At 40.4% G+C, this 26,786-nt stretch overlaps 4 protein-coding genes across 5 annotated transcripts; all 4 read right to left on the bottom strand.

Annotated features, from left to right (window-relative positions):
- Positions 1–6,389: 6,389 nt before the first annotated feature.
- Positions 6,390–10,804, bottom strand: LOC145441382 (uncharacterized). Its single transcript, XM_080319233.1, has 9 exons — positions 10,647–10,804; positions 10,478–10,585; positions 9,966–10,275; positions 9,812–9,901; positions 9,545–9,751; positions 8,484–8,711; positions 7,670–7,730; positions 6,792–7,600; positions 6,390–6,658 (listed from the first exon to the last, which is right to left on the bottom strand). Exons 1-9 carry the CDS (start codon positions 10,802–10,804, stop codon positions 6,488–6,490), a joined length of 2,142 nt encoding a protein of 713 aa, XP_080175359.1. The 3' UTR covers positions 6,390–6,487.
- A 35-nt stretch (positions 10,805–10,839) lies between these two features.
- LOC145441385 (peptide chain release factor 1-like) lies at positions 10,840–12,483 on the bottom strand. The gene has a single exon (XM_080319237.1). It carries the CDS (start codon positions 12,270–12,272, stop codon positions 11,403–11,405), a length of 870 nt encoding a protein of 289 aa, XP_080175363.1. The 5' UTR covers positions 12,273–12,483; the 3' UTR covers positions 10,840–11,402.
- Positions 12,484–15,827: 3,344 nt separating this feature from the next.
- On the bottom strand, positions 15,828–23,485 carry LOC145441384 (ribosomal RNA processing protein 1 homolog B-like). 2 transcript variants are annotated; one of them, XM_080319235.1, is made up of 8 exons: positions 23,269–23,485; positions 23,100–23,207; positions 22,601–22,910; positions 22,446–22,535; positions 22,179–22,385; positions 19,029–19,256; positions 16,616–16,676; positions 15,828–16,559 (listed from the first exon to the last, which is right to left on the bottom strand). In XM_080319235.1, the coding sequence occupies exons 1-8, from the start codon at positions 23,424–23,426 to the stop codon at positions 16,462–16,464; spliced, it is 1,260 nt and encodes a 419-aa protein (XP_080175361.1). In that variant the 5' UTR covers positions 23,427–23,485; the 3' UTR covers positions 15,828–16,461. The 2 variants fall into 2 exon arrangements, with proteins under 2 accessions (XP_080175361.1, XP_080175362.1); XM_080319236.1 differs by having other exon boundaries at positions 15,828–16,544.
- Positions 23,462–25,676, bottom strand: LOC145441383 (peptide chain release factor 1-like). Its single transcript, XM_080319234.1, has one exon. It carries the CDS (start codon positions 25,457–25,459, stop codon positions 24,062–24,064), a length of 1,398 nt encoding a protein of 465 aa, XP_080175360.1. The 5' UTR covers positions 25,460–25,676; the 3' UTR covers positions 23,462–24,061.
- Positions 25,677–26,786: the final 1,110 nt, after the last annotated feature.

The following is a 26,786-nucleotide window of genomic DNA, read 5'->3' as shown; positions in this document are numbered from 1 at the left end:
AAAGACGACGTATCCATCACACACACGTAGAACTGCAAATGAAATATGTGAGTAACTGTACACTTTGTACAGCTATATGCTACATGCAGTCAGTTATTATCAGCCAAAATGTAGGTTCTAATACGAAGCTTCGAGAAGTTGAAACAAATTGATATTGTGCAATAGCCTACACTATACCAGTGGCGGCTCGTGACAATATCGGGTGGTGGGGCAAGGGCTGCGAGCGACTTTTATCGACATGACGTCACAATGGCGTTTTCCAACGTAAAAAAGTAACTTTATGATGGTCACATGAATTTCCCGACAACAGTGATTTTAACGTAGGTGCCGCGAGAGGTTTGCCGGTGAGCCGTGACTTGAAGTGTGGTAACAAATGTTTTATTCATTTATTTTTAATCAAAGGATTATTTTACAAAATGTACGTGAACTAAGAATCGTCCCTATGCCACGAATCAAGTATCAGGTCATCCTTAGTAGCATGCGTTTTGATTTCATGGTAGAGTTATAGATTACGCAAAGCGATAGACCCTAAAATCCGACCGTCACCCCAAATTCGAAATCCGGATCCAGTCCGGCCAGGTAAAAAAACATTGAAATCCTGCTCCGGCTCCTGAACCGGACTGTGGCCATCTCTGGTTACGACCAGGTGATAATAGGCAACCAAAGCGGAGGCACCCGGCGTACGATTGGATCAATAGACTGGACAACTTCTAGACCTCTCATTTTTGCTCTAAAGGCAACTGCGTAAACTACGTACGGAATAAAGATTCAATACGATTCATGTTCGCACTTGACTTGACCTGACTAATTCCAATGACTAGAACTCGAGAGATTGCGTAAGCCTAACTGGAAAGGTCAACGAGTTCGGACATATACGCAATTGTTATCTCATAGATTGGGCCTGTTATATTGAATCCAGAACATCAATTTGAATGGTCTTTGAAGAACTAAGGACAGCAGCCTCGGAACTTCGGTCTCGGAACAACGTAGGACATTTTGGCCTTGAAACTGGAGACTGTGACACAACACATACGGCTTACTGTCTATAAGTCTGCTGCGAAATCGCCGTTGGAAAATATATTAATCAATAAATACATGAATTTAAGCCGTAACTTAGTATACTGTTACAAGAAATCATCGAGAAGTAGCATACGCAATCTCATAACCCATTCCGGTATGGTACACTGTCAAAATCAATGCAAACAGACGAACACCTAACTTTGAGTAAAATAGATCGAGGAATAGGCTGATCGAATGATCAGCTGTTAGCCGACATCGAAAATGAAATAGCTATCGCAATTGACAGGGGATTGTAAGCAAATGGTTTGAAGGCCACAATTTCACAGTGAAATGGACATTGGCGAACATAAAATTATGTGAATATTTGAATGCAAACCGAGAATCTTGGTTAGCTGTTTCATGCGATCATCGAGATATACCATTGGAAATATCATCACCGATCTCGTTATGGAACGCAGACTATATAGATTAGCACAGACCGACACCGGCTTTTGCGTGAGATCCACAATGACATAGGTAGGCTAAGTATCAGATCAGCGCGCATCTCTACCATACTCGACCTCGAAAACGAAATAACTGCCTCAATCATTGAGTGTCAACTTTAAGACTTGGCACCGCGTTCGATACTAAAATCAAGACATACCGTGTGAAAGCTCATGACAGATCTAGGTATGGAACATCGTTAAAATCAATAGAGACCAATAACGGCTTTTGCGTAAATTTGTTGGCGATAAATGAAGAGTCAGCTCTTACTCGACTTTGGAAACGAAATTACCACCCACATAGTTCAGTGACAAACTTAAAACTTGTTACAGCGGTCGATACTAACACTTACCGTGCCAAATGTCACGACCGATCTCGGTATAGAACATCGTCAAAATCAATGGAGACCAATACCGGCTTTTGAGTAAAATCTGTTTGCTGTACTATGTACAATTGTACATGATAGATCAGCACACACTGAACTTCGGAAACGGAATTACTACCATTATCTTTAAGTAGCAAGCCTGAAACTTGGAGCAGTGTTAAATACTACCTTCACGACATATCATACCAAGTTTCAAGAATTATCATGGTGCGAAACACCGTCAAAATCGACCTATTCCAGCAAAGGTCGACTCAATGCATATTACGGTAACCGAGTTCAGATATAGGTACGATTGTTACATCACACCTTAAGGGCGAGTAGGCATATTTGCCCCGGTTGCTCGGCCATTTTACGAATAGGAGAGAGTAAATCACCGTTTCTTTATTGTGCGCGGCTTTGAGAGAATAGATAGTGAAAGCTTGTTATGAGCGCTACCGGGGCAAGCCCCGGCTAGGCATTCACAAAGCGAAAACACAGAAGAGAATTCGATTTTCGCAGAGACTTCGCTATGTATGGGCGTTTGCAAGCGAAAGCACAAGAAGAACGCGGGTTTCGCTGTGATCTCGGTATATATTGATTGCTGTGCGTCTATAAATGGTTAAATTGTTATTGAACAGAATTTTAGGTGGGGCAATGCCCCAGTTGCCCTATAGGACGAGCCGCCACTGCACTATACCCATCTGTACACAATACACATCCGTGAGAATATAAACGTACAAATATATTTGCTCGATTTAAATCATACAAGAGGGTTGTTAAATGTGAGCACTGCGCAACGTAAGCATTGCGCCGTCTAAGATACAGAGACACATTGCTATTTCGATTAATCTTCTACAACTACTCCGACCATGTAAGCCAGTGCTCTTCAACCGGGGTTGTCGTACACCCTAAGGCAGGGGTTCTCAACTTCCCTTGTGTAACGGGCCGCATTTTAACAGCAAAAGACGCTGCGGGCCGCAGAACAATATTACCATGTATTTGTGGGCTACAATTAAATTTAGGCTACTGTAGCCTATTTACCACTCGCATACGGGCATTTAGTACATTTTTATGTATTATAAAGCTTCAATGGACAACGTCCGTAAGTTTGCAACTGCTGCTTATTGTGAGAATATGTATCTTCCAGCGGCGAAAGTAAATCCCTTCATGGAGCGTGCAAATGCATTCATTGCCAAGTCGATATATGCAATTTAAAACCCTTCCACCAGAAAACCGAACTCTCTGTTTCAATGCTGGGGCGAGCAATAATAGAATTACGGTAACTTTTGCGTTACAGAGGCCATTATCACAATGAGCTCTGAGTGATATGAGAGGAAGTCTGGCGTTCGGGGTCATTTTTGAGCAAACCAATCAACCATTCTCCTTTCCTTCCATGCCTGGGGCCCTGCATCAACAGTTACAGAAGTTAGCTTTGTCAAGTTGAGATTTTTCGCTGGTCCCACGCTTTCCCAGACAGCATTTCCTCTGCATATATGTCCACTCTGATAAAATTCAACCAGATAATTAGTTATGCAATGTTGGTGGATTTGTCCGAGGTTGGGTTAAAGCAGTCTACGCGGCAACGTGTTTCAGAACACGCGACCGTCTGACATTGATGTTACTTCTCTGGACAGTGGACACGTTTGAATCAGACGAATGTATCTTCGAAATTTGTCAGGTGATAGTGTCCTTGCTGCTACGTTCCGGAAACGGAAAATATTTGCACAATATGTTAAGGTCTTATTGAAATCGCACCTTCTGTAGCAGATTTCTTGGATTTAGCGATATTCCAAGTAATTTTGAACGATGCGTCTGTAACGTCGTCGGCAATCTCAACAACCGTTCGCAGTGAGTCAAACACTCTTAAAAAGTGCAGGCCTACTACGTAGCGGGATTCTCTTGAACCGCTTGCGCGGATGAGGTGGCGAAGAGGAGCCTAGGTAAACCTCCAACGCTTAGGTATTGGAGCAGTGGTTCTCAAACTCTTTCAGACACACCGCCTTTTTTTGATAGAGAATACTTTCGTGCCCCCTTATCGTCATATAACAAAATGCAACCAGAATGCTACAAACGGCTAGTTTGCTGGCATGGACGGTTATGACTGTTGATGAGAGAATTCTCAAATATGAAACTCGGAATATATACACAGAGAAACAACTATGAATTGAAGATAAATTGCGCGCAGTGCGAAACTTTTTTTCAGTTGACCGCAGCGTTGCACCCCCTCCAGATGCTTTCACGCTCCCATGCAAGGGGCGCGCTTCCCAGTTTGAGAACCACTGCATTCATGAATGAGTAATAAAACAAAACAGAGACGGTGCGATAAAAGAGCGAAGTATCTAAACTAATTTGTTACAATACCGCGTGTCAGCAATAATTGCGTTTATAATGAAAGATGTCGCGGGCCGCAAAATAAGGGTCTGCGGGTTGAGAACCCCTGCCCAAGGGTGTAACAGAATTTGCAAAGGGTGTACCACTCGGATGGGGTGTACAGGGGTGTACCAGATCCGAATTACAATGAGCCGATGGCTGGCTATCACAAAGGCAGGTTTATGGGTCAGCACAGGTTGACGCACAGGTTAATGAGCAATATGGTACGATGTCAAGTGTATCTCAAGTGTAATACTGTACACCGCTTGATTGTGATGTCATAAGCAAATATTTCTTCTCTTCATTTAGTCGTCGACAATAGACCAATGGTTCCGTTTGGTGTTGGATAGTATGCAGTTAACAAACATGTGTTCAGCTAGTCATTTGTCTTTTAGTGATTTTGAGGAAACCGCCGCGATAGCTCAGACTTTTTGAATCTGTACTTCCTACCCGACGTTAATAAATACCGCAATGCACATAAATGAAGTGACGTAGCCAGCCAGGGTCGAAACAGCTTCCATATTGAAATCGACACCCTTTTGTTTTAAAATGCCGATTGTATGTCCAATATTCGCCATACATTTGCAATTTAGTATTTCGTTATTAGTGATGTAAATTAGCGACAATAGACATTGTATAGCGGCATATGATCTGAGGTTACTGACATCTCTTGCAGCCCATGTGCTACTATCGATTGTGTGTGGTGTGGGACAGGCCTGATACGCAGTAGGCTGGTGCGCCTGCTATCATCGCTGATCTGAATTACCGCTTCTGCAGCAGTAGCTTTACCTACTCTCTCCCCAATACTGTTACGTTTAGGTTGATTATCGTTCGTAATGTCATGCTGTTTTTGCTCTGACACGAAATAAATTCCAATTTGCGTGGCGGAGGGCCTGACTGGCTGCGAATAGACTCTGTGACCAAATACTATTTTATTCAAATCCCAATTTTTTGACGACAATAACTCCGCTTCTACTGGTCGGAATTGAACCAAATTTGAAGAACATCGTTTTTATAGACAACCTAATACTTTCATGGGGTGAACAGAAAAATTTCAAATTTTTCGTTATTTATTTTTATATAATGAATAGAAACTTTCTTCTCCCGTAGCAAAGGCGGCTACTGGTTGGAATTGAACCAAATTTGGTGTGTAGGCTCAAGTTAGGTAACCTAACAATTTTATCAAGTAGCGAGTAACATTTGAGAAAAAAGTCATTTTTGAAGACCCCTAATGAACGGGGGTGTACGAGTTTCGAGCAAACGTTAAAAGGGTGTACCACGTCGAAAAAGGTTGAAGAGCACTGATGTAAGCTGTGATCGTTTAGTTTGCGGTCAATTTATTTGTGATCTAACAATGGAGGATCTGTGTAACGTAGAATCAGTGAATGACTGGGTGCTCTCACAAGTGACACAAGGTGCATCTCGAACAATCCAAGCATACAAAAGATACAGATTCGATACCGGTTACTTGATGACTTGAAATTGACTCGTAAATTTTGCTCCTAGTCACGAGTCAATGCAAATTTTTGAAGCTCCGAGTCAAGTCAAGTCATATGAAAAAGTCATGACTCGATTCATCTCAACACTGTTACAGGCAAGACTGGAGGAGAATGATGCTTTCTTCATAACATGAAAAGGGCCTGTGATAGCAATTGGATATAACTCACCAATTAACGAAGAATCATTGTGAAATTGATCTGCTGAAAACTAGTCAACTCAGTTGAAACAGCCTCGTTACAATGATGGTGATATATTACACATTCACAAGAAGACGCAACTCTCTATCAATTGGGACCACGACTATGAAACAGGAATTTGCGGCAACCCGACAGTCGTCGAACAGGCCCATTGTGCACATTCAAGACAAAGATTACCGGATGATGACTGAATACCATCGCTTCATATTCGTCACAGGAGAACAACAATATGAGTCGTCGTTCAACGGATAGGGAGCTAAAACTAGGGTGATTTCGACCAGCTGTAGTATCCCTTCAATTATCTTGTTAGAGCCACATGCATAGTTGCATACATTCGCAGTGTCACAGATTTGTACGTCTGCAGCTATCATGAGCTACTATATTCCTAGGTGAACACGTCCCTTCACTTCACTTCACTGATGAACTTGACAATGCATGCCTTGTACTGAACGCCATTCCCTGATCAACCATGTTTAAGTTTACCTTGAATATGTACGGATGACTCTCGTCAAAGAATTCACATAGACAAAAATAAGGATACCGGACTTTGTCATCATAAATCATGATTGTCAAAAAAATCAGACGCCTTTTTTCTCTTCATGCTTTTCTTTACTTTGGTTGTTTTCAATAATCCAAAATTAGGTCTTTTAGTCGGATCGAATGCAACAGTAGATGGTGACGGACTGCATGCCATGGCTTTGTCCGTCTTTCTGAATTGTTGTACCTGAAACACACAGTAAAATTTATCAAAGAGTTCTCACAACAAAACGAGTTCAGACAAAAGAAATCGGGGTCATATAAGTTATAATTGAGGTTGACTAGAATAATTAACGTGACATTAATGCGCAATTGTGCACCTGTGTTCTTGACATTTCGAAGGCGACTCTTTTGGGTGAATGGCACTTGACCGGCTCTGGTTTTTTCTTAATGGCTGCAAGACGCTTTTTCTCTGATGACTGCTTGAGTTTTTTAACGGCTAGATTCACGAAGGCAGTGTCCGCAGGAACAAAAACCTTTTTCGCCACATCAACAGCTACTTCCTGCACCTCGTTTTTCGGCGGGACCGCAGCCTTTTTTCTTCTGACTTTTTTTACGGTAATCTTCACAATATCCTCATTACTTTGACTATTTGACTTTGTTTCCGATTGATTCATGCATGCTGCGTCATTTGATTGAGAATCGTCGGGTTGTACGTTAGCTGCCTTCAACTTCCTCTTTTTACGGATGGGCGTATCAGTCACATCTTCATCATCATTTTTAGTACCTGTGAGGGCTTTGCCAGTTTTCAAGGGCTTTTTTGTTTTCTTTTTCTTAGTTGACTTTACAATTGGTTCTGAGTCCTCCGTTACCTCTGAATTCCCTTTTTTCAACTGAGACGAATCTGATTTTCCGGTTCCCAGCCATTCTTTTAAGTGTGCAAACTTGTCTTTCTCAACCTTTGGATTTATCATGACCGTTGGTTTTGCCAGGTCTTGAATAAGATCCGGCATGTTGGCTTTAATAACATCCCGGTCATTTGTCGGAGAGTCAGGACCAATGTCACCATCGTCTTGAACCAATGATGTGCTTTGTGCAACCGGATTAACCATGGCGGATGCTGTAGGATTTTCGATTGGTAATTTTTTCTTTTTCTTCGACACTTTTCTCTTTTTTTGCTTCGGCATGGCTGAATCAGATGTGACTGTATTAATGAAATTCACAGGAATGATGCTGTAGCCTAGAGAATTGTAATTACGTGGTTCGAGGTCATCGTCTGAGTGAACCTTCTCGTTGTCAATATGGTCTTCATCAGCATCCTGCGCAAAGATAGAAAGCAAATGTACTTGAGAAAATATAATATCTGCATTAGGTGGTCTGATGACTGTGCAGTGCACTGGGGCAGTTGAAAAATAGCTTTTTTGGATTCCAGCCATTCACCGATTAAATTGTCAGGTTACCTTAAAAAAAGCTGTACACCAAATTTGGTTCAATTCTTACAAGTATAAGCCACAGCAGATCCAATTAAATTTTCAATTCATCAAAAAAAAAAAAAATCTCAAATTTTGTTGTCAACCCCATGAAATTGTCGAGTTGACCTCAAAAACGATGAAAAACAAATTTGACTCAATTTCAAATAGTAGAAGCGGAGTTATTTGAGTTGAGTTGAGTGTGCACACTTGAATTTTAAAAACACAGATTAGGCCGGAGTAATTTAACGTTTCATGCCAATTACAAACAATTACACTACAATAACTTTAAAGTAATCGTTCTTAAGCAGTGTTCCATAGAATACGAGGAGTTCTATGAGCCAATCTCAGGGGTTTCCTGGAGGTCAAGACACACAGTCAGCTCATACATGTGATTTGTGATGATACGCCCATCTTGACCATCATTTTACTTTATATTTACTTTTAGCAGTAAAATATAGCGGGTTAGTGATTGCAGATGAACTCAAATAGTTTTGTTATTAACAGTATGTCTAGCTGACTGCGTACAGAATATTAACTAGAATTTTACAACAAAGTAATTCGACATATTTCAAAAAGCTGGCACAGGCAAACAATGCTTACTTCTGCCGGGGCAGCCTCTTCCTGGCTTGCCGGTTCCGTTTTTTTCTTTCTCTTTTTCTCTCGGATGTTTTGAACATACTGCTCGTCTTCGGTTTTGACAAGTTCGTCAGTGAGTCGATTTCCCAGCATCTCGAATTCATCTTCTGAGGAAAACTCCGCATCGGGTATGTCATCGAGGGGCAGTCTTCCCTCGGCCAGCTCGCGAAACTTCCCCACCATGGAGAAGGTCTGTATATTGCGAAACATCATTGACAAATGAGCAAAATTGGTATAATGACACGAGAGGTGATCACTAACGCAGTGATTCCATTTTTGTTGTTATATTAATCAAGTTGATCACTTCTTTTTCTACCTGACGATTTTCGAAGCACACTTTCGATTTTATGGACAGTAGCTTTTGGATATGGTTGCATTACTTTCACGAGTCAAACTGTTTTAACAATCGGGTGAAATAATCCCTTCTTGTAGTGTCATTAATCATTTTGAGTTGGTCGAGAAAATGCTCTCTGCAATTGGGAAAGCGACCAGCTCCGATTAACAGCTAACAGCAAGTGACCCCCCGACCAATTCTACAGTACTTCCATGCCTTCATTCTATACTTCTACTTCACTTTATACTACCATTACAAGTAGTCTAAAAATGTATTGGAAATCGATTCTCTACTTGCAAATGCTTAATACTACTACTTGCGCACCTCTGTATAGGAGGTGGGAGTGATTCATATGCTATAGTAGCAAAAGTAGAAAAGGAGAGACACGATAAGTTTCAGATTGCTACTACGAAACAGTCGTATTCTAACGTTAAATTTGAAATTTCTGGGAAATAGTGCTTGCCAATTGTGATGAATTCGCATATATGAAGTGTGACAATCTAGGAACAGCTCACTATTTGTCAAATATTGAAGAGTAGAAAGCCAACGATTTGACTTGAACAACATTGAAACAGACGAGGACATAGTCGAAAAACAAAAGCACGCATGTGCGTACTTGCAGTAGTTTTAATAGTTGCTTGGTGACCTCTTATCACATTCATGAAATTATACAAAATCAGAAAAATAATACCTTCTTGCGACATTTCACCAAAACTCCTTTTTCACTGGCCAGGCTATACATCCGATCCGCCAACGCGCCGTAATCTACTTGCAAAGACGCCACCGGAGAAGAATCGTAACTCGGCAGTTGGGTGTGACTGCGGATCTCCACTGTCATTTCGTTATCCTCCTCTTCGGCCAACAGATCCAACGCTGGCTTCGAATTCTCCACCAATTGCTGGATAATATAATTGCTAATGGCAGATACCAGGAGGCCATCTCAAACATGTTATCTTACTTCAAAGATTTCTTCGACAGCCTTTCTCACCAAGTTGTAATCTCTCGCCTTCGTAATGAAGACGCAATAAGGATCCAAAAATTTAAGCACCTTAAGTGATTTTCAGGCAAGATTGAAATATTGGTCAGATCTATCAATATAATGAGGATCCTACCAAATCTGATGTGATCGTATCGCCGGCCACTTTCGCAAACTCCTCCAGGTAAATATCACAAAAATGATAATGCATCCCCGAATAAGGGCGAATGGGAGAGATCGGGCCGTTTGTCAAGACGGCTAGCGTCCAATCTATCAGTCCCACGTCCCAGTCGTTGGACTTGAGAAACTTGAAGGACACTTCCACGACGTTGCGGACAAGCATGTAGAATTTGCTCATACGCAATCTGTCGATGCCATTCCACTCTCGCAGCATTGTTTGGAGGAAGACATCAAAAAAGAGCATTGCTGTTTTTGTGTTGTTGAAACTGAAATAAGAATAAGTTCAATCAGTACCCATTGTCGTAATACTCAGTGCAAAATACCACATGATAGCGATACAATTATGAGACTAGATGGAGATGAAAGGGCTAGGTAAGTCTATTGCCCTTGGCTTGCAAAAAGTCATAAAAACGAGGTATGTACGATGTACACTGAATGAAATGAAAATAATGGAAAGAATGCACTTACTCCAGCATCAGGTTGGCAATATTCTCTGACAGTTCCTCCTGAATAAGGGGCTTGTCAGACATCCACATACAGTAGAATAGGCCTTTCCATATTCGTAACATTTCCTCTCTAGAAAAATCACAAATTATTGACTAGAAACAATGAGGTTCAAGTTCAAGTGACGACCCACCGATTAAATCCGCCATCGCTTCTTTGCGATCGCAGTGACATATATTTCTTCAGCTTTTTCAAAGCCTTATCCCTTATTTTTTTCTCATTGCCGGCAAGTCGTCGAGCGAATTGTGACTCCATGGAGTCAGCCACCTCCTCATCATCACACATGGTCATTACGAAACAAAAATATTTGCAAAAATGGAATGGGACTGCAAATAAAATATATATATATGTTCTCCTTTTTCTTTTTATGAGAAAGTTTTTGATCAATGACTGTAATACAGTTGTCTAACATACTGGCAGCGTGCGAAGGCAGCATATCAAGCTTTATTAAGTTGCGATGCCTGCCCGAGTTGCATACTTGTTTGATTGAAAAATTTAGCAAATTTTTTACTAAATTGATAGTAAATGCATGTTAATGCCTATTCAAGATAAACATAATTCACAGTACAGAGGTGATTAGTACTTTGTGACAATGGAAGAAAATTACTTATAGAAAACAATTTAGAAGGATTATTACAACAGTAACACCAGCTCAAATGGTAGCATTAAAATACTATGAAACTTATCACAATCTGTTTCAAAAGTTAGAGGGTCAAGTATAACTAGACCCTCTTACATGGGTGGTAATCAGTCAGGAGCGAACATTCTCAAGTGCAATAAAGTACACAATTAATAGTCGAATCTGGGAAAGGATAATTTATCTTCGTATACCAATATCGCAAAAACATTGATAAAATATGGTGCTGTTCATTCAATAAATTTTCAAAGATCAAGAGCCGGTGCTGCAGCTTAAGAACACCTTTCTTTCGTCTAAAACAAACTCAATGATGAGTTTCAGCTCATCGGCATCATGTTTTTCTACCAGCTTTTCCATAACGTCCACGAGCGATTGCCCCCCTTTTAAAAACTGAGGCACATTCGCACAGGAGAAGCCGATTCTGTGATCCGTGACATGGTCCTGATGAAAGTTATAGGTACGAATCTTATCGGACCGTTCGTTATTTTTCACTTGTTGCCGCCTAGTTTTCATTATAATGTCTTCCTGCTCATCGATCTTCTCCTGGGACAGTCTCGCTTTCAACAACGCGAGAGCAGAATTTCTATTTTCGAGTTGAGATTTCGAAGAGCTACTATCTACGATCTTCCCGGTTGGCTTGTGTTTGATGCGAATTGCTGTGGATACTTTATTGGCGTGCTGCCCACCCGGGCTGTTTGTCTTACAGTGCACCACAATCTCTAAATCTTTCTCCGGGATTTCAATTTCTTCTTCGTCAAACACCGGGAGGACTGCTACGGACACGGTGCTGGTGTGGACGCGTTTGAATTTATCAGTTGAGGGTACGCGTTGCACACGATGCACGCCACTCTCATTCATAAACATTCTGCCGATTTTCGGGTTCGTGAAGGATATACGGGCACAAGCCTTAGAGTACCCGCCGATATCAGTCCGATCTAAATGAACGACCTGAAAGTCTTGACCATATCGGACACACAGTGATTGATACATATCGAAAATTTCAGCCGAAAACAACATTGCTTCTTGTCCGCCCACGCCTGCGGATACCTCCAATGCGATCTCGTCTGGTGACTCCTGGTTTTCTTCCAACAGGCTGGCAAGAATGTCTACAATCTTCCTCATTCAAACGAGCCATGTCTTCAACGATCCCCGCTTTTTCATCTTCCGCAATCACCAAGAGTATCTCGCCGTGTATCATTCGGTTCCGAAGACGCGTCTTCTATCAATTGGTCAACTTCTGAAAGCCCTTTTAAGGCATCTTCAAATGCTTGGATGCGGTTTAAAACCACATTGAAATTATCAAGGGCTGTTCTCGGATTTCTTCCTAAGAGATTTAAAAGATTGACAGGCCAAGACGATTTATCCTCGGAAACCTTGTCTTGCAGCTCTTTGAAGTAGCTGAACAAGTCTTTCTGATACCAGCTGATGAATTTGGATGAGGTGGAAGCGTATCTCGCAGCCCACACAGTGGATAAACTTGATGAAAATCGAGTGGCCGTAGTAATTTGAGTACAGTTAAACAGATATCTTGAACATTTGGAATCAGCTAACAGATTGAATATTTTACAAATTTTTTTAACATTCATACTTTGTTTCTCTATGAAGATAGCAATCAGACATGGGGTGATTACTTCATGAATGTAATCGATTGCGATTACTTCGGAATCACGCGATTACGATTACAGCAAAATCAGGAAGTAGTCGATTACGATTACATTGGAAAAGTAATCACGATTACTCACGATTACATTTATTTTGCATCTTAGTAGTTATATTGGAAGACAATACATGGATTGCGCTGAAAAGGCCTAATGAGATAACATATTTCTTTACAACAGACGCGACATTTGCTTGTTACGTCACAATGCACATATTGCCCATTTTATAAAGGACGATTTATCGCACCCAATGATTTGCATTATTGCCAGGTCCATAACTGCTGCACCCCAAATTCTCCAATAGGGTGGGGAGCGTGCTCGGAGGCGACTCAAGAGTATTTCGTGAACCAACATAAATTATAGCGTATTCTCGACAGGTTTCATTAACTTGAAAATTCTCTTTGAGCTTTGCCATGTAAATGTCTCTAGATAGCTTGATTTCGAAATGCAAACGTCTCCCCTCAAGAAATAAAGGATGCATAACTCATAGTAATAGGCATTATGGTGCCAGTCAATACCGCGCCCCGACACACCAAAAGACATATGCAGTTTAGGCCAACATGCGACTCTACGAAGTGTGCTATCAAAGAAAGACGTTGGTGGAAATTTGGGGTATGTGTCCATTGTCGATAGCCGCGCTGGGTGGGCGTGACTAACCGTCCGGTCCTTCCAATCTGAGCCCACGATGCAAATGCCACGCACGCACCCACAGAGCATTAGACATGACAATTTGTGTGTGCGTCTCACGAAAGTTTTTCTTTTAGTCTGCTAAGTTTGGGCCACTACAATATCTTTTGACTATATAACAGACCGGAGGTCACGAATTAACAACATGCACTACAGTAATTATTGCAAGATACCTGATGTTATAATTATGGATTACGCGCCCCCTGCTCTTCAGGTAAGTCGGAGGCTGAGATAGGATTAAAAATGTAATATAATGCAATTACCAATGTTACTGACGAAATTAAATCTTCAAATTAAAAATTGACTACCCTTTGGGGGCCCAAGACCAACGTTTGGAGTGGAGGACGATTTTGCTGTTTTGATCCTGATTCTAGCTACAACCCACGCTAACATGGTATACAAGCCGATGGCTATGGCGGCAGGTCCAAATCTTCAGTAAAGAATTGTGAAATAGTAATTGACGCCCGTTTTGAGTAGAATAATATGAGAATAAGAGAAGGTGAAAATAAAATTATGCCTTCAACTTAATACAGATAATGTAATGCAAGCTGCCATTACGAGAAACGGCAAGAAAACGGCGCGGTTATGATATGTATCAGCAGCTGTTGATTTTTAATGCTTTGTTGTGGAAACCGTAATATTTTATTTGATGAGTACAAAATTTCAAACCTTTGTCTGGTGTACGTTCGTACCAGCACATAGGCCTACTGCTCGCCAAGCAGCAACGGTCAAATTGCGTTTAACTAAGCATAACCAAACATCAATACAAAAGTTGCTATTTTAAACTAGGCAGAGAAGTGATTAATTATACTGCAGCGAGGTAGTGGCGTCTGAAATATATTGATAACCCGATATACTGAACGGTGGGTGTTTTACAATCACACTAATGTACATATTGTACATCGACTATCTATTTACTATAAGTGTGGAATGTGGATACTTCTTACGGAAAGACGAGCACAGCTAATAAGCTACTTCTGATGTAATAATGAGCAATGGCATTTGAAAATCAGACGTTTGTGACTCAATAACTGGTATAATATCTCTTGCTTGTTAACGAATGTTCAGTTTATGTCACAGTCGTCGTACAAATAAAAAGAAATCGATTAAATATGCGAAGTAGTCGATTACGATTACTTCGGAATTTTTTCGAATGTAATCGATTGCGATTACGATTACTTGAAAATGCTGTAACCGTCGTAATCGATTACGATTACCCCATGTCTGATAGCAATATGTAGACTGTAGAGGTGGTAAAAGTAGCCTGCATTGGTCATTTAAGTAGAGTTAACACCGTGACTTTCTATTCAATCAGAAATAGAAATTCTCAAAACGTGTCAAATCACCTAAAGTAGAAGTATAAAATGAAGGTCTGAAATCTATTCAAGGACGTATCGGTAGTTTAAAATAGTTGAGGTTGAGGGTTTGCATATATATACCTGAAGCAGTTAATCGGAGGTAGTTAGTCATGAAATTGCACAATGAAAGTATGTGGTGACTGCTGCAAAATGACACTACAAATAGGTTTATATATTCAGTTGCCATCAGACGACGTCTATTTCACACGTTTCTTATGATGATTTCGATCACAAAAGTGATACAAACTCATCACAAATCTACTCTTCAAAATCCCAGGTGTAAGAAGTTAACTTGTAGGCAATCTTAAAGCGTTGGCGGCCACACCTCAAAAATCAATATAATCGGTATTATCCGAAAGCTATCGTTATACTGATTCCGTATATATAATTTTATCTGGTTCCGGGCACTGGAAACCCCCAAAATCGACCTCAAAGATAAAAATTCCCATTGTTTTAGACTAGTGGTTCCCAACCTTTTTCGATCCATCACCCCCTTTTCAAGCTCAACACCGATCATCGCCCCCCCAAATATTGTGTACCGAAAAATGGGCATACAAACTGTAATCACCGGCGGGTGGACTAAAAAAAAAAGGTCAACTTTTCGGCTCGATGTAGAATTTAACACTTTTGCAACTAAATTTCCGTGGGTTGACTAAAAAAAAGGTCAGTCGTTTTGACGCGTCATCGCCCCCTTCGCTATTTTCGCCCCCCTAGACCGCCAAATCGCCCCCTGGGGGGTGATATCGCCAACGTTGGGATCCACTGTTTTAGACAAGTTCGCAACTCTCCTAAACAATGCACGATTGACTCCGCGAGTCAATTGTGTCGCCACAAATAGTCCACTCGGACTTACAAGTGTTCCCAGTGATACTTGGCATAATAAAAACAGAAAAAGTATATATACCGAAGTTGTTAAAGTAGTCTAAAACTCTAACACACAACCACTCAGCACTCAGTATACGGCCAGAGCGGAATTGGTGTCAACGTGACGGAAAACTATCTGTTTCATCAATTAATTATTCAATGCAAGAAACCCCTTTGTCACACGCAACTTGAATTACCGAAAACAACCACTCTTTGCACTTTCCAGCAGTCTTCTCGCAGTAAGTTAGTGCAAATACGCAATTCCCGCTTGGGCACTCAAAAAGTATAGTACTTCATTAGCAGTTAATAACAATTGAATATTCACAAAGACATAATTCGCTCGACAACATAATATGAATACCTGTTACCGGTACCTTATCAAACGATACGTAGTCCGTCCGTGAAAACTGAAAAGTATAATGCTATCGCGATATCGGCGGCAAATCCAACGAAAAATCGAGATCGACAGAAACCATCGCATCGGATAAAACTAATCCCCTTCGCAAACTTTTCATACAGAAACCCCGAAAAGATTCCCGAAAACAGGGCATTATGAATTACAAAGCATTTTGCTTGGAAAGCTTATACTTTTTCCGCTTGTACTACGCATGTATCATCTCATATTATCCATGGGTTACGCATGATTGATCTGGAGGGTGACTGATCCACTGATCTAGTTTTTAGCTCGTGACTGGCTCAGTGCTTCTAAACTGAACCAATATGATTGGCGGCGACTGAATTATTTTACTGATTTTGATGCTGTGGGATTTTTGATTGGTATTTTTTCTTTTTCTTCGACACTTTTCTCTTTTTTTTCTTCGGCATGGCTGAATCAGATGTGACTGTATTAATGAAATTCACAGGAATTATGCTGTAGCCTAGAGAGAATTGTAATTACGTGGTTCGAGGTCATCGTCTGATTGAACCTTCTCGTTGTCAATATGGTCTTCAGCAGCATCCTGCGAAAAGATAGAATGCAAATGTACTTGAGAAAATCCAATATCTGCATTAGGTGGTCTGATGACTGTGCAGTGCACTGGGGCAGTTGAAAAACAGCTTTTTTTTGAATTCCAGCCATTCACCGATTAAATTGTCAGGTTACCCTAAAAAACGCTGCACACCAAATTTGGTCCGATTCTAATAAGTCCAATCCAATTTTCATCAATTCGTTCATTCGATTCATCAAAAAAAAAATCTCAAATTTTGTTCTCAACCCCATGAAATTGTCGAGTAGTCCTCCAAAATGATGAAAAACAAATTTGACTCAATTCCAACAAGTAGAAGCGGAGTTATTTGAGTTTTTCGTTGGCAATTCTCGGAGAATTATCAACGAAAAACTCAGAGTGCACACTTGAATTTAAAAAACACAGATTAGGCCGGAGTAATTTAACGTTTCATGCCAATTACAAACAATTACACTACTGTAACTTTAAAGCAGGGGTCGCCAACTCAAAATGGGTCGCGGGCCACTTTTCAAAACTCCCAGAGGCCGCGGGCCGCATGACTTCAATATCGAGATTAAAATAGGCAACGCAGTTTAGCAACCAAGTTTGATAACTCTACGTTAGTACAATGCTGCGCTCTCTAACATGGGCGACGGGCATAGTCACCAGAAAAGAAATAATATTTTATTGAAGAAACACAATTACGACAAAATGTATCATGATCATCAATTTCATTATATGTTGAGCTATGAGCTGCGCACGATACCTGGCGACACTATGTAGCAACTAAAACAGGGGTGGTCAACCTTTTTGCTGTTCATGGCGGAATTTCGATTACTCGTGTAGCCTGCGGCCGCATTCCGTTGCATAGTCGTAATGAACTAACTGGGGCCAAATACCCACGTTAAACTGTCCATGTCCATGCCAGTACACCCCGAACAAATCTATTTACTCATATCGGCTTACTATGCACACCGAAATCGTGAGTAGTCAATATGTTATGAAGAGCCATATGGATTCGATGAGTAGTAGCGCTAAGCGCGAAAATTTTTTCATGTTCATGAGAAAATTTCGTCATTAAATATTGGTATAGTTTCACATATTACTATCAAATATTCATCCTATCTCCACCCATGTGATCAGATTCACCGGTAGAGTTGATGCAGGGTGTGTCTTGGAAAACTTTGGGAAGTTATTAATGCTTTGCTGCATGCTGTGGGCCAATTCCTATTAGTCTCCTTTGTTGTATGCAGTTATTTCTTGGCCTCCCATCAGAATTGTCGGTATAGTGGAAATATATTGGATTCGCCCCAACGCATGCCTACTAGAAAAAAATTTCAATCGTGATAAGGAGAATACGATCAAAAAATTGGTATTTCTTTATGGGGTGCATCATTTTCCTCTGCTGTTTGCATCTGTACTGTGGTACTCATGTGACAAAGGACACTACTATATTAAAATGGAAAATCAACTCGCATTGAACCGCGCGTAGCGCGAATAAAATTTCAAGAATAATTCAAACCTCTCATTATTTAGGGAGTCAATTACTAATTCAATTTGCATATTGGCGGCCGCAAACACATCCTAATTAAATCAAGTGTCGACGGCCGCATGATTTTCCTTCTACTGCCGCAGATTGGCCACCCCTGGATTAAAGAATCGATATTGGGGTTAGCTAGACACGGTAGCCTACTTGCCGGAGAACTATATCTCCTCGTAAAGCATGGTCTTTTGGAGAGCCCGGATTCGTTTTTCAAGCGACTCGGTCTTGGCACTGGTGGGCCATTGCACGTCAAGGCAATATGCATTTCATACCAGCACATTCTTTCTCCATGGAATGATATTACCATGCCGCAGCCGTATCAGCTAGTGAGGAATAATGATCTTGGGCACAGTAGAATGGCCTACTTTGAACAACAACAACAATATGTTTTAACTGAAATCAATTTCAGCATTTCAAAATGCTTTACTAAGCGTTCTTCCGAAATTTCTCAAAATCAGGTCGCGGGCCGCAAAATATGACCCGCGGGCTGCGTGTTGGTGACCCCTGCTTTAAAGTAATCGTTCTTAAGCAGTGTTCCATAGAATACGAAGGATTCTATGAGCCAATCTCAGGTGTTTCCTGGAGGTCAAGACACACATTCAGCTCATACATGTGATTTATGATGATACGCCCATCTTGACCATCATTTTACTTTATATTTACTTTTAGCAGTAAAATGTAGTGGGTTAGTGATTGCAGATGAACTCAAATAGTTTTGTTATTAACAGTATGTCTAGCTGACTGCGTACATAATAATAACTAGAATTTTACAACAAAGTAATTCGACATATTTCAAAAAGCTGGCACAGGCAAACAATGCTTACTATAGCCGGGGCAGCCTCTTCCTGGCTTGCCGGTTCCGTTTTTTTCTTTCTCTTTTTCTCTCGGATGTTTTGAACATACTGCTCGTCTTCGGTTTTGACAAGTTCGTCAGTGAGTCGATTTCCCAGCATCTCGAATTCATCTTCCGAGGAATACTCCGCATCGGGTACGTCATCGAGGGGCAGTCTTCCCTCGGCCAGCTCGCGAAACTTCCCCACCATGGAGAAGGTCTGGATATTGTGAAAAAACAATGACACTAGAGCAAAATTGGTACCATAAGAGGAGATGTGGTCACTAGCGCAGAAATTCCAAATTTTGTTGTTCTAATAATTAAGTTGGTTTTTGAAGCAACGCTACTGAATTATTACCAGGGTTGTAACCAAGTCACATGGTTCCGAGTCACGAGTCAATCATACTTTTGTGGTTTTGACTCGAGTCGAGTCGAGTCATTTTCAATTCATCACAGACTCGAGTCCGAGTCCAAGTCACCGTTTAAAGGGTCAAGTCCGAGTCATGGTGTTATGACTCGAGTCGAGTCCAAGTCACAGTATTGAAGTCATGTTCAACTCATGTTTTCAATCCTGCTTGGGTGATATCGAATTCCTTATTTGCGAAACATGCTCATTTTGTCCCTACCTGAGTCTTGGCATGTGTTTATTTAGGCAGATAACGGACAGGTCCTGGCCTCATTTACCGATGCTAAATATAACTTTACTAATCTTAGAACTTAAAATCAAATATCTCTCTTGTCAGTCTGATACATCACCAATACAAGCATTCAGTTTTTATTATGAGCACATCGACGATAGCTCAGGAATAGCTGATAGAGAACCAACGAATTCACATCTACATACTATCTGATAGAGAACCAACAAATTCACGTCAAGATACTAGTTGATAGAGAATCAATAGATGCATGTTTATGTAGAGGTATTTACAACAGGCCAGCATGCTGTAAAAGCGTGCATGCAACTATGTGCATTGTGCAGTGACAACAGAACAGATACCTTTTGATTATACTTAAGGTTTTCCCAATTGCATTACAGACTACATCGCAGTTACAGCATTGGATAAATAATTGTACAATGGGGCTGTTCAAAAACATTTTTTCAAATTTTCCGGCTACTTCTTAAAATTGCTAGATTGCCTAAAAAATCAAATTTGGCTCAATTCCAACCAGTAAAAAGCAATTCTATGAAAGAAAATTTTAGACTAATTACAAACAGAGATTTTAAAATTTTACCGGCTATCTCATGATATTGTTACATTGTGTAAAAATATGATTCATAGCAAATTTGACTCAATTCCAACTAGAAAAAGTGAAGTTATTAGAGTGGAATGTTTTGGATATGAAAAAATAGTCGACTTACTACTATGTAATTATATTATATGAAAGAATTTCTCACTAAAATACTCCATTTATTTTCAAATCCAAAATATTCTCCTCTCACATCATTGATTCCACTTTTTTCAAATCAAGCCAGATTCAGTGTTCCTTTTATGCAACATAACAATTTTATCAAGTAACCACCCAGTAAAATAAAAAAGAAGTTATTTTAGAACAGCCATATTGTACAAACATCACACAACATTAGCCATTCATTATTATACTCACGTGCACAATGCACATACCTAACAAAACGTCAAATGGACGAGGGGCATTGTGTGTTTTCACAGACAGCAGATCAAATCAATGAGTTACACCTCAAAAATACTAATGTGGAAAGGAGATCCTCAGATATGTTAAAGCGGCATGGCCGTAGAATGAATCCACATCTACTGAATACACGTTCCACTAGTTCACTAGATGCAGGAATTGACAAGCATTTTTGAACCACACTGAAGAGCATTGAATACTCATTCTTTCTAGTCGCTCAAAAATGCAAAGAATCATCGCCTTCAAATCTACACATGAGCTTATCAGTCTCTTGACCATCTGAGTCATTTCATTGGCTCTAATTGAACTTTGCTTCAATTGTTTGCTTGTATAATTGAAAAGTCTTGAGTACTTTAATTGCGGAGGATCTATTACCTCTTCATCACTGGACGATTTTGTACAATGCATTATTGCTACTATGTATCATTTTCTGTTGTTTTTACGGTGGCATATCTGATATCAGACAAGTGCAACGAAAGCAGTGGTGACAAATAGCGATGTCGGCAGAATTCGTCGGATGCGTTGATCTAGCCATTACAATTCGCAAATTTCTTCATCTTCAAGTCATATAAAATAAGCCGAGTCAATGACTTGGGTCGAGTCATGCGTAATGACTCGAGTACAAGTCGAGTCAATCCAAATATTGACTCGAGTCGAGTCATTTTCCCATTTCAAGAAAATGACTCGAGTCAAGTCGAATCATAAAAAAATCGTGACTCGAGTCTGACTCGAGTCGAGTCATGACTCGAGTCATTACAACCCTGATTTTTACACTTTCGATTTTATAGAAAGTAGCTTTTGGGCATGGTTGCGTTACTTTGTGAGTGAAATTGTTATAACACTCGGGTGAAATAGTCCCTGTATCACGCTCACTGGATACAGTATGTGTTTTTGAAAGTTGCACCTTCTTGTAGTGTCAATAATCATTTCGGGTCAGTCGAGAAAATGCTCTCTGCAATTGGGAAAGCGACCAGCTCCGATTAACAATTACAGTAAGCGACTCACCGACCAATTTTACACTATAGTACTTCCAGGCCTTCATTCTATACTTCTTCTTCACTTTATACTACCATTACAAGTAGTCTTGAAATGTATTGGAAATCGCTACTCTACTTGCAAATGCTTAATACTTCTACTTGCGCACCTCTGCATGAGAGGTGGGAGTGATTCATATGCTATAGAAGTAAAAGCAGGAAATGAGAGACACGATAAGTACTTAGATTGCTACTGCGGAACAGTTGTACTCTAACGTTCAATTTGGAATTTTTGGGAAATAGTGCTTGCCAATTGTGATGAATTCACAATTTCACATATATGAAGTGTGACCATCTACGAACAGCTCACTATTTGACTTGAACAACGTTGAAACAGACGGGGACATAGTCGAAAAATAAAAGCACGTATGTGCGTGCTTGTAGTAGTTTAATAATATTAGTAGTTACTTGGTGACCTCGATCACATTCATGAAGTTACACAAAAATCAGAAAAATATTACCTTCTTGCGACATTTCACCAAAACTCCTTTTTCACTGGCCAGGCTATACATCCGGTCCGCCAACGCGCCGTAATCCACTTGCAAAGACGCCACCGGAGAAGAATCGTAACTCGGCAGTTGGGTGTGACTGCGGATCTCAACCGTCATTTCGTTATCCTCCTCTTCCGCCAATAGATCCAACGCTGGCTTCGAATTCTCCACCAATTGCTGGATAACAATATTGCAAATGGCAGATACCAGGAGGCCATCTCAAACATGTTATCTTACTTCAAAGATATCTTCGACAGCCTTTCTCACCAAGTCGTAATCTCTCGCCTTCGTAATGAAGACGCAATAAGGATCCAAAAATTTCAGCACCTTAAATGATTTTCAGGTAAGATATGAAATATTGGTCAGATCTATCAATATAATGAGGATCCTACCAAATCTGATGTGATTGTATCGCCGGCCACTTTCGCAAACTCCTCCAGGTAAATATCACAAAAATGATAATGCATCCCCGAATAAGGGCGAATGGGAGAGATCGGGCCGTTTGTCAAGACGGCTAGCGTCCAATCTATCAGTCCGGCGTCCCAGTCGTTGGACTTAAGAAACTTGAAGGACACTTCCACGACGTTGCGGACAAGCATGTAGAATTTGCTCATACGCAATCTGTCGATGCCATTCCACTCTCGCAGCAGTGTTTGGAGGAAGACATCAAAAAAGAGCATTGCTGTTTTTGTGTTGTTGAAACTGAAATAAGAATAAGTTCAATCAGTACCCATTGTCGTAATACTCAGTGCAAAAATACCACATGATAGCGATACAATTATGAGACCAGATGGAGATGAAAGACCTCAGAGGGCTTACAAATAGTCATAAAAATGAGGTATGTACGATGTACGCTGAAGGAAATGAAAATAACAGAAAGAATGCACTTACTCCAGCATCAGGTTGGCAATATTCTCCGACAGTTCCTCCTGAATAAGGGGCTTGTCAGACATCCACATACAGTAGAATAGCCCTTTCCATATTCGTAACATTTCCTCTCTAGAAAAATCACAAATTATTGACTAGAAACAATGAGGTTCAAGTTCAAGTGACGACCCACCGATTGAATCCGCCATCGCTTCTTTGCGATCGCAGTGACATATATTTCTTCAGCTTTTTCAAAGCCTTATCCCTTATTTTTTTCTCGTTGCCGGCAAGTCGTCGAGCGAATTGTGACTCCATGGAGTCAGCCACCTCCTCTTCATCGCACATGGTCATTACAAAACAAAAATATTTGCAAAAATGGAATGGGACTGCAAATAAAATATATATATATGTTCTCCTTTTTCTGAGAAAGTTTTTGATCAATGACTGTAATACAGTTGTCTAACATACTGCCAGCGTGCGAAGGCAGCATATCAAGCTTTATTAAGTTGCGATGCCTGCCCTAGTTGCATACTTGTTTGATTGAAAAATTGAGGATTTCCACACCAATATCAGATTGAAACAAATTCAGCTAATTTGTTACTAAATTGATAGTAAATGCATGTAAATGCCCATTCAAGAAAAACATAATTCACAGTGCAGAGGCGATTAGTACTTTGTTAAACTGGAAGAAACTTAGGCTACTTATAGAAAACTATTTGGAAGGATTATTACAACAGCGAAACCAGCTCAAATGGTAGTATCAAAATGCTGAGGAACTTCCACGTTCCACAACAGTCAACGATGCAATGATCATAATCTGATTCAAAAGTTAGAGGATCAAGTACAACAGGAGCGAACATACTCATGTGCAATAAATAACACAATTAATAGTCGAATCTGGGAGAAAGGATAATTTATTTCTGTGTACCAATATCGCAAAAACGTTGATAAAATATGGTGTTTTTCATTCAATAACTTTTCCAAGATCAAGAGCCGTTGCTGCCGCTTAAGAACACCTTTCTTTCGTCTAAAACACACTCAATGATGAGTTTCAGCTCATCGGCATCATGTTTTTCTACCAGCTTCTCCATAACGTCCACGAGCGATTGCCCCCCTTTTAAAAACTGAGGCACATTCGCACAGGAGAAGCTGATTCTGTGATCCGTGACACGGTCCTGATGAAAGTTATAGGTACGAATCTTATCGGACCGTTCGTTATTTTTCACTTGTTGCCGCCTAGTTTTCATTATAATGTCTTCCTGCTCATCGATCTTCTCCTGGAACAGCCTCGCTTTCAACAACGCGAGAGCAGAATTTCTATTTTCGAGTTGAGATTTCGAAGAGCTACTATCTACAATCTTCCCGGTTGGCTTGTGTTTGATGCGAATTGCAGTGGATACTTTATTGGCGTGCTGCCCGCCCGGGCTGTTTGTCTTACAGTACGCCACAATCTCTAAATCTTTCTCCGGGATTTCTATTTCTTCTTCGTCAAACACCGGGAGGACTGCTACGGACACGGTGCTGGTGTGGACACGTTTAAATTTATCGGTTGCGGGTACGCGTTGCACACGATGCACGCCACTCTCATTCATAAACATTTTGCCGATTTTCGGGTTCGTGAAGGATATTCGGGCACAAGCCTTAGAGTACCCGCCGATATCAGTCTGATCTAAATGAACGACCTGAAAGTCTTGACCATATCGGACACACAGTGATTGATACATATCGAAAATTTCAGCCGAAAACAACATTGCTTCTTGCCCGCCCACGCCTGCGGATACCTCCAGTGCGATCTCGTCTGGTGACTCCTTGTTTGCTTCCGACAGGCTGGCAAGAATGTCTACAATCTCCTCATTCAAACGAGCCATGTCTTCGTCGATCCCCGCTTTTTCATCTTCCGCAATCACCAGGAGTTCATCTCGCTGTGTTTCATTAGGTTCCGTGGACGCATCTTCTATTAATTGGTCAACTTCTGAAAGTCCTTGTAAGGCATCATCAAATGCTTGGATGCGGTTTAATACCACATTGAAATTTTCAAGGGCTGTTCTCGGATTTTTTCCGAAGAGATTTAAAAGATTGGCAGGCCAAGACGATTTATCCTCGGAAACCTTGTCTTGCAGCTCTTTGAAGTAGCTGAATAAGTCTTTCTGATACAAGCTGATGAATTTGGATGAGGTGGAAGCGTACCTCGCAGCCCGCACAGTGGATAAACTTGGTGAAAATCGAGTGGCCGTTGTAATTTGAGTACAGTTAAACAGGTATCTCGAACATTTGGAATCAGCTAACAGATTGAATACTTTACAAAATGTTTTAACATTCATACTTTGTTTATCTGTGAAGATAGCAATATGTAGACTGTAGAGGTGGTCAAAGTTAGCCTGCATTGGTCATTTAAGTAGAGGTAACACCGTGACTTTCTACTTAATCAGAAATGTGAATTCTCAAAGCATGTCAAATCACATAAAGGAAGGTTTGAAATCTACTCAAGTAAGTATCAATAGACCTATATGGAATCTCTGTCCATTTTTTGAAATAAATCCTGCGTGATGAGAGCTTTTCTATATAGAATAATTAAGGAAATAAACAGAAAATCCCGCGTGACGTTGCCACCAATTCCATTCCGGTCAATAGATTAAAATAGTTGAGGTTGAGGGTTTGCATATATACTTGAAGCAGTTAGTCGGAGGTAGTTACTCCTGAAATTACAAAATGAATCTCTGTAGTGACTGTTGCAAAATGACACTGCAAATAGGTATTTCTATTCAGTTGCCATCAGACGACGTCTATTTCACACGGTTCTTATGATGATTTCGATCACAAAAGTGATACAAACTCATCACAAATCTACTTTCTACTTTTCAAAATCCCAGGTGTAAGAGGTTAACTAATAGTAGACTAAAGTACCGCATAAAAATTGCATAAGTATATCGAAGTTGTTAAAGTAGTCTAAAACTTTAACACACAACCGAACCACTCAGTATAGGGTCAGAGTGGAATTGGTGTCAACGTGACGGAAAACTATCTGTTTAATTACTCAATTATTCAATGCAAGAAACCTCTTTGTCACACGCAACTTATTAGCGAAAACAACCACTCTTTTCACTTTCCAGGCAGTCTTCTCATGGCACGCACGCAGTAAGTTAGTGGAAATATACGCAATTCCCGCTTGGGTATACTCAAAAAGTAGTCCTTCATTAGCAGTTAATAACAATTGAATATTCACAAACACATAATTCGCTCAACAATATAATATGAATACCTGTTACCGGTACGGCGGTACCTTATCAAACGATACGTAACACATCATCTGTATATGTCCGTTGTCCGTCCGTGAAAACTGTAAAGTATAATGCTATGGCGACATCGCAGGCAAATCCAACGAAAAATCGATATCGACAGAAACCATCGCATCGGATAAAACTACTCCACTTCGCAAACTTTTCATAAAGAAACTCCGAGGATTCCCGAAAACAGGTCATTATGAATTACAATGCATTTTGCTTGGAAAGCTTGCACTTTTACGCTTGTACTACGCATGTATGATCAGATCTTTTGATATGATCCATGGGTTATGCATGACTGATCTGGAGTGTGACTGATCAAGTTTTTAGCTAGTTTTTAGCTTTAATCGCTTCAAAACTGAACCAATATGGTCTGCGGTGATCGAATAATTTTATTGAATTTTGGATTGCATGGTACAACAATTTGCGA

Source organism: Botryllus schlosseri, chromosome 6 (genome assembly GCF_051294905.1).
Source record: "Botryllus schlosseri isolate E-star chromosome 6, Bs_hap1, whole genome shotgun sequence".
Taxonomy (NCBI): Eukaryota; Metazoa; Chordata; class Ascidiacea; order Stolidobranchia; family Styelidae; genus Botryllus; species Botryllus schlosseri.
The sequence above is the reverse complement of the archived record's forward strand: the minus strand, read 5'-3'. Positions and strand labels throughout refer to the sequence as shown.

Bases quoted from the DNA above. Each gene is read 5' to 3' on its own strand.
- LOC145441384 (XM_080319235.1), bottom strand. From the start codon at position 23,426: ATGACCATGTGCGATGAAGAGGAGGTGGCTGACTCCATGGAGTCACAA. The intron at 22,911-23,099 runs GTAAGTGCATTC...TTCTTATTTCAG, and splicing joins ATTGCCAACCTGATGCTGGA to TTTCAACAACACAAAAACAG. The intron at 22,536-22,600 runs GTAGGATCCTCA...AAATCATTTAAG, and splicing joins ATACAATCACATCAGATTTG to GTGCTGAAATTTTTGGATCC.
- LOC145441383 (XM_080319234.1), bottom strand. From the start codon at position 25,459: ATGCAGGCTAACTTTGACCACCTCTACAGTCTACATATTGCTATCTTC.
- LOC145441385 (XM_080319237.1), bottom strand. From the start codon at position 12,272: ATGAGGAAGATTGTAGACATTCTTGCCAGCCTGTTGGAAGAAAACCAG.
- LOC145441382 (XM_080319233.1), bottom strand. From the start codon at position 10,804: ATGACCATGTGTGATGATGAGGAGGTGGCTGACTCCATGGAGTCACAA. The intron at 10,586-10,646 runs GTGGGTCGTCAC...TGATTTTTCTAG, and splicing joins AGCGATGGCGGATTTAATCG to AGAGGAAATGTTACGAATAT. The intron at 9,752-9,811 runs GTAAGATAACAT...TATATTATCCAG, and splicing joins CTGTCGAAGAAATCTTTGAA to CAATTGGTGGAGAATTCGAA.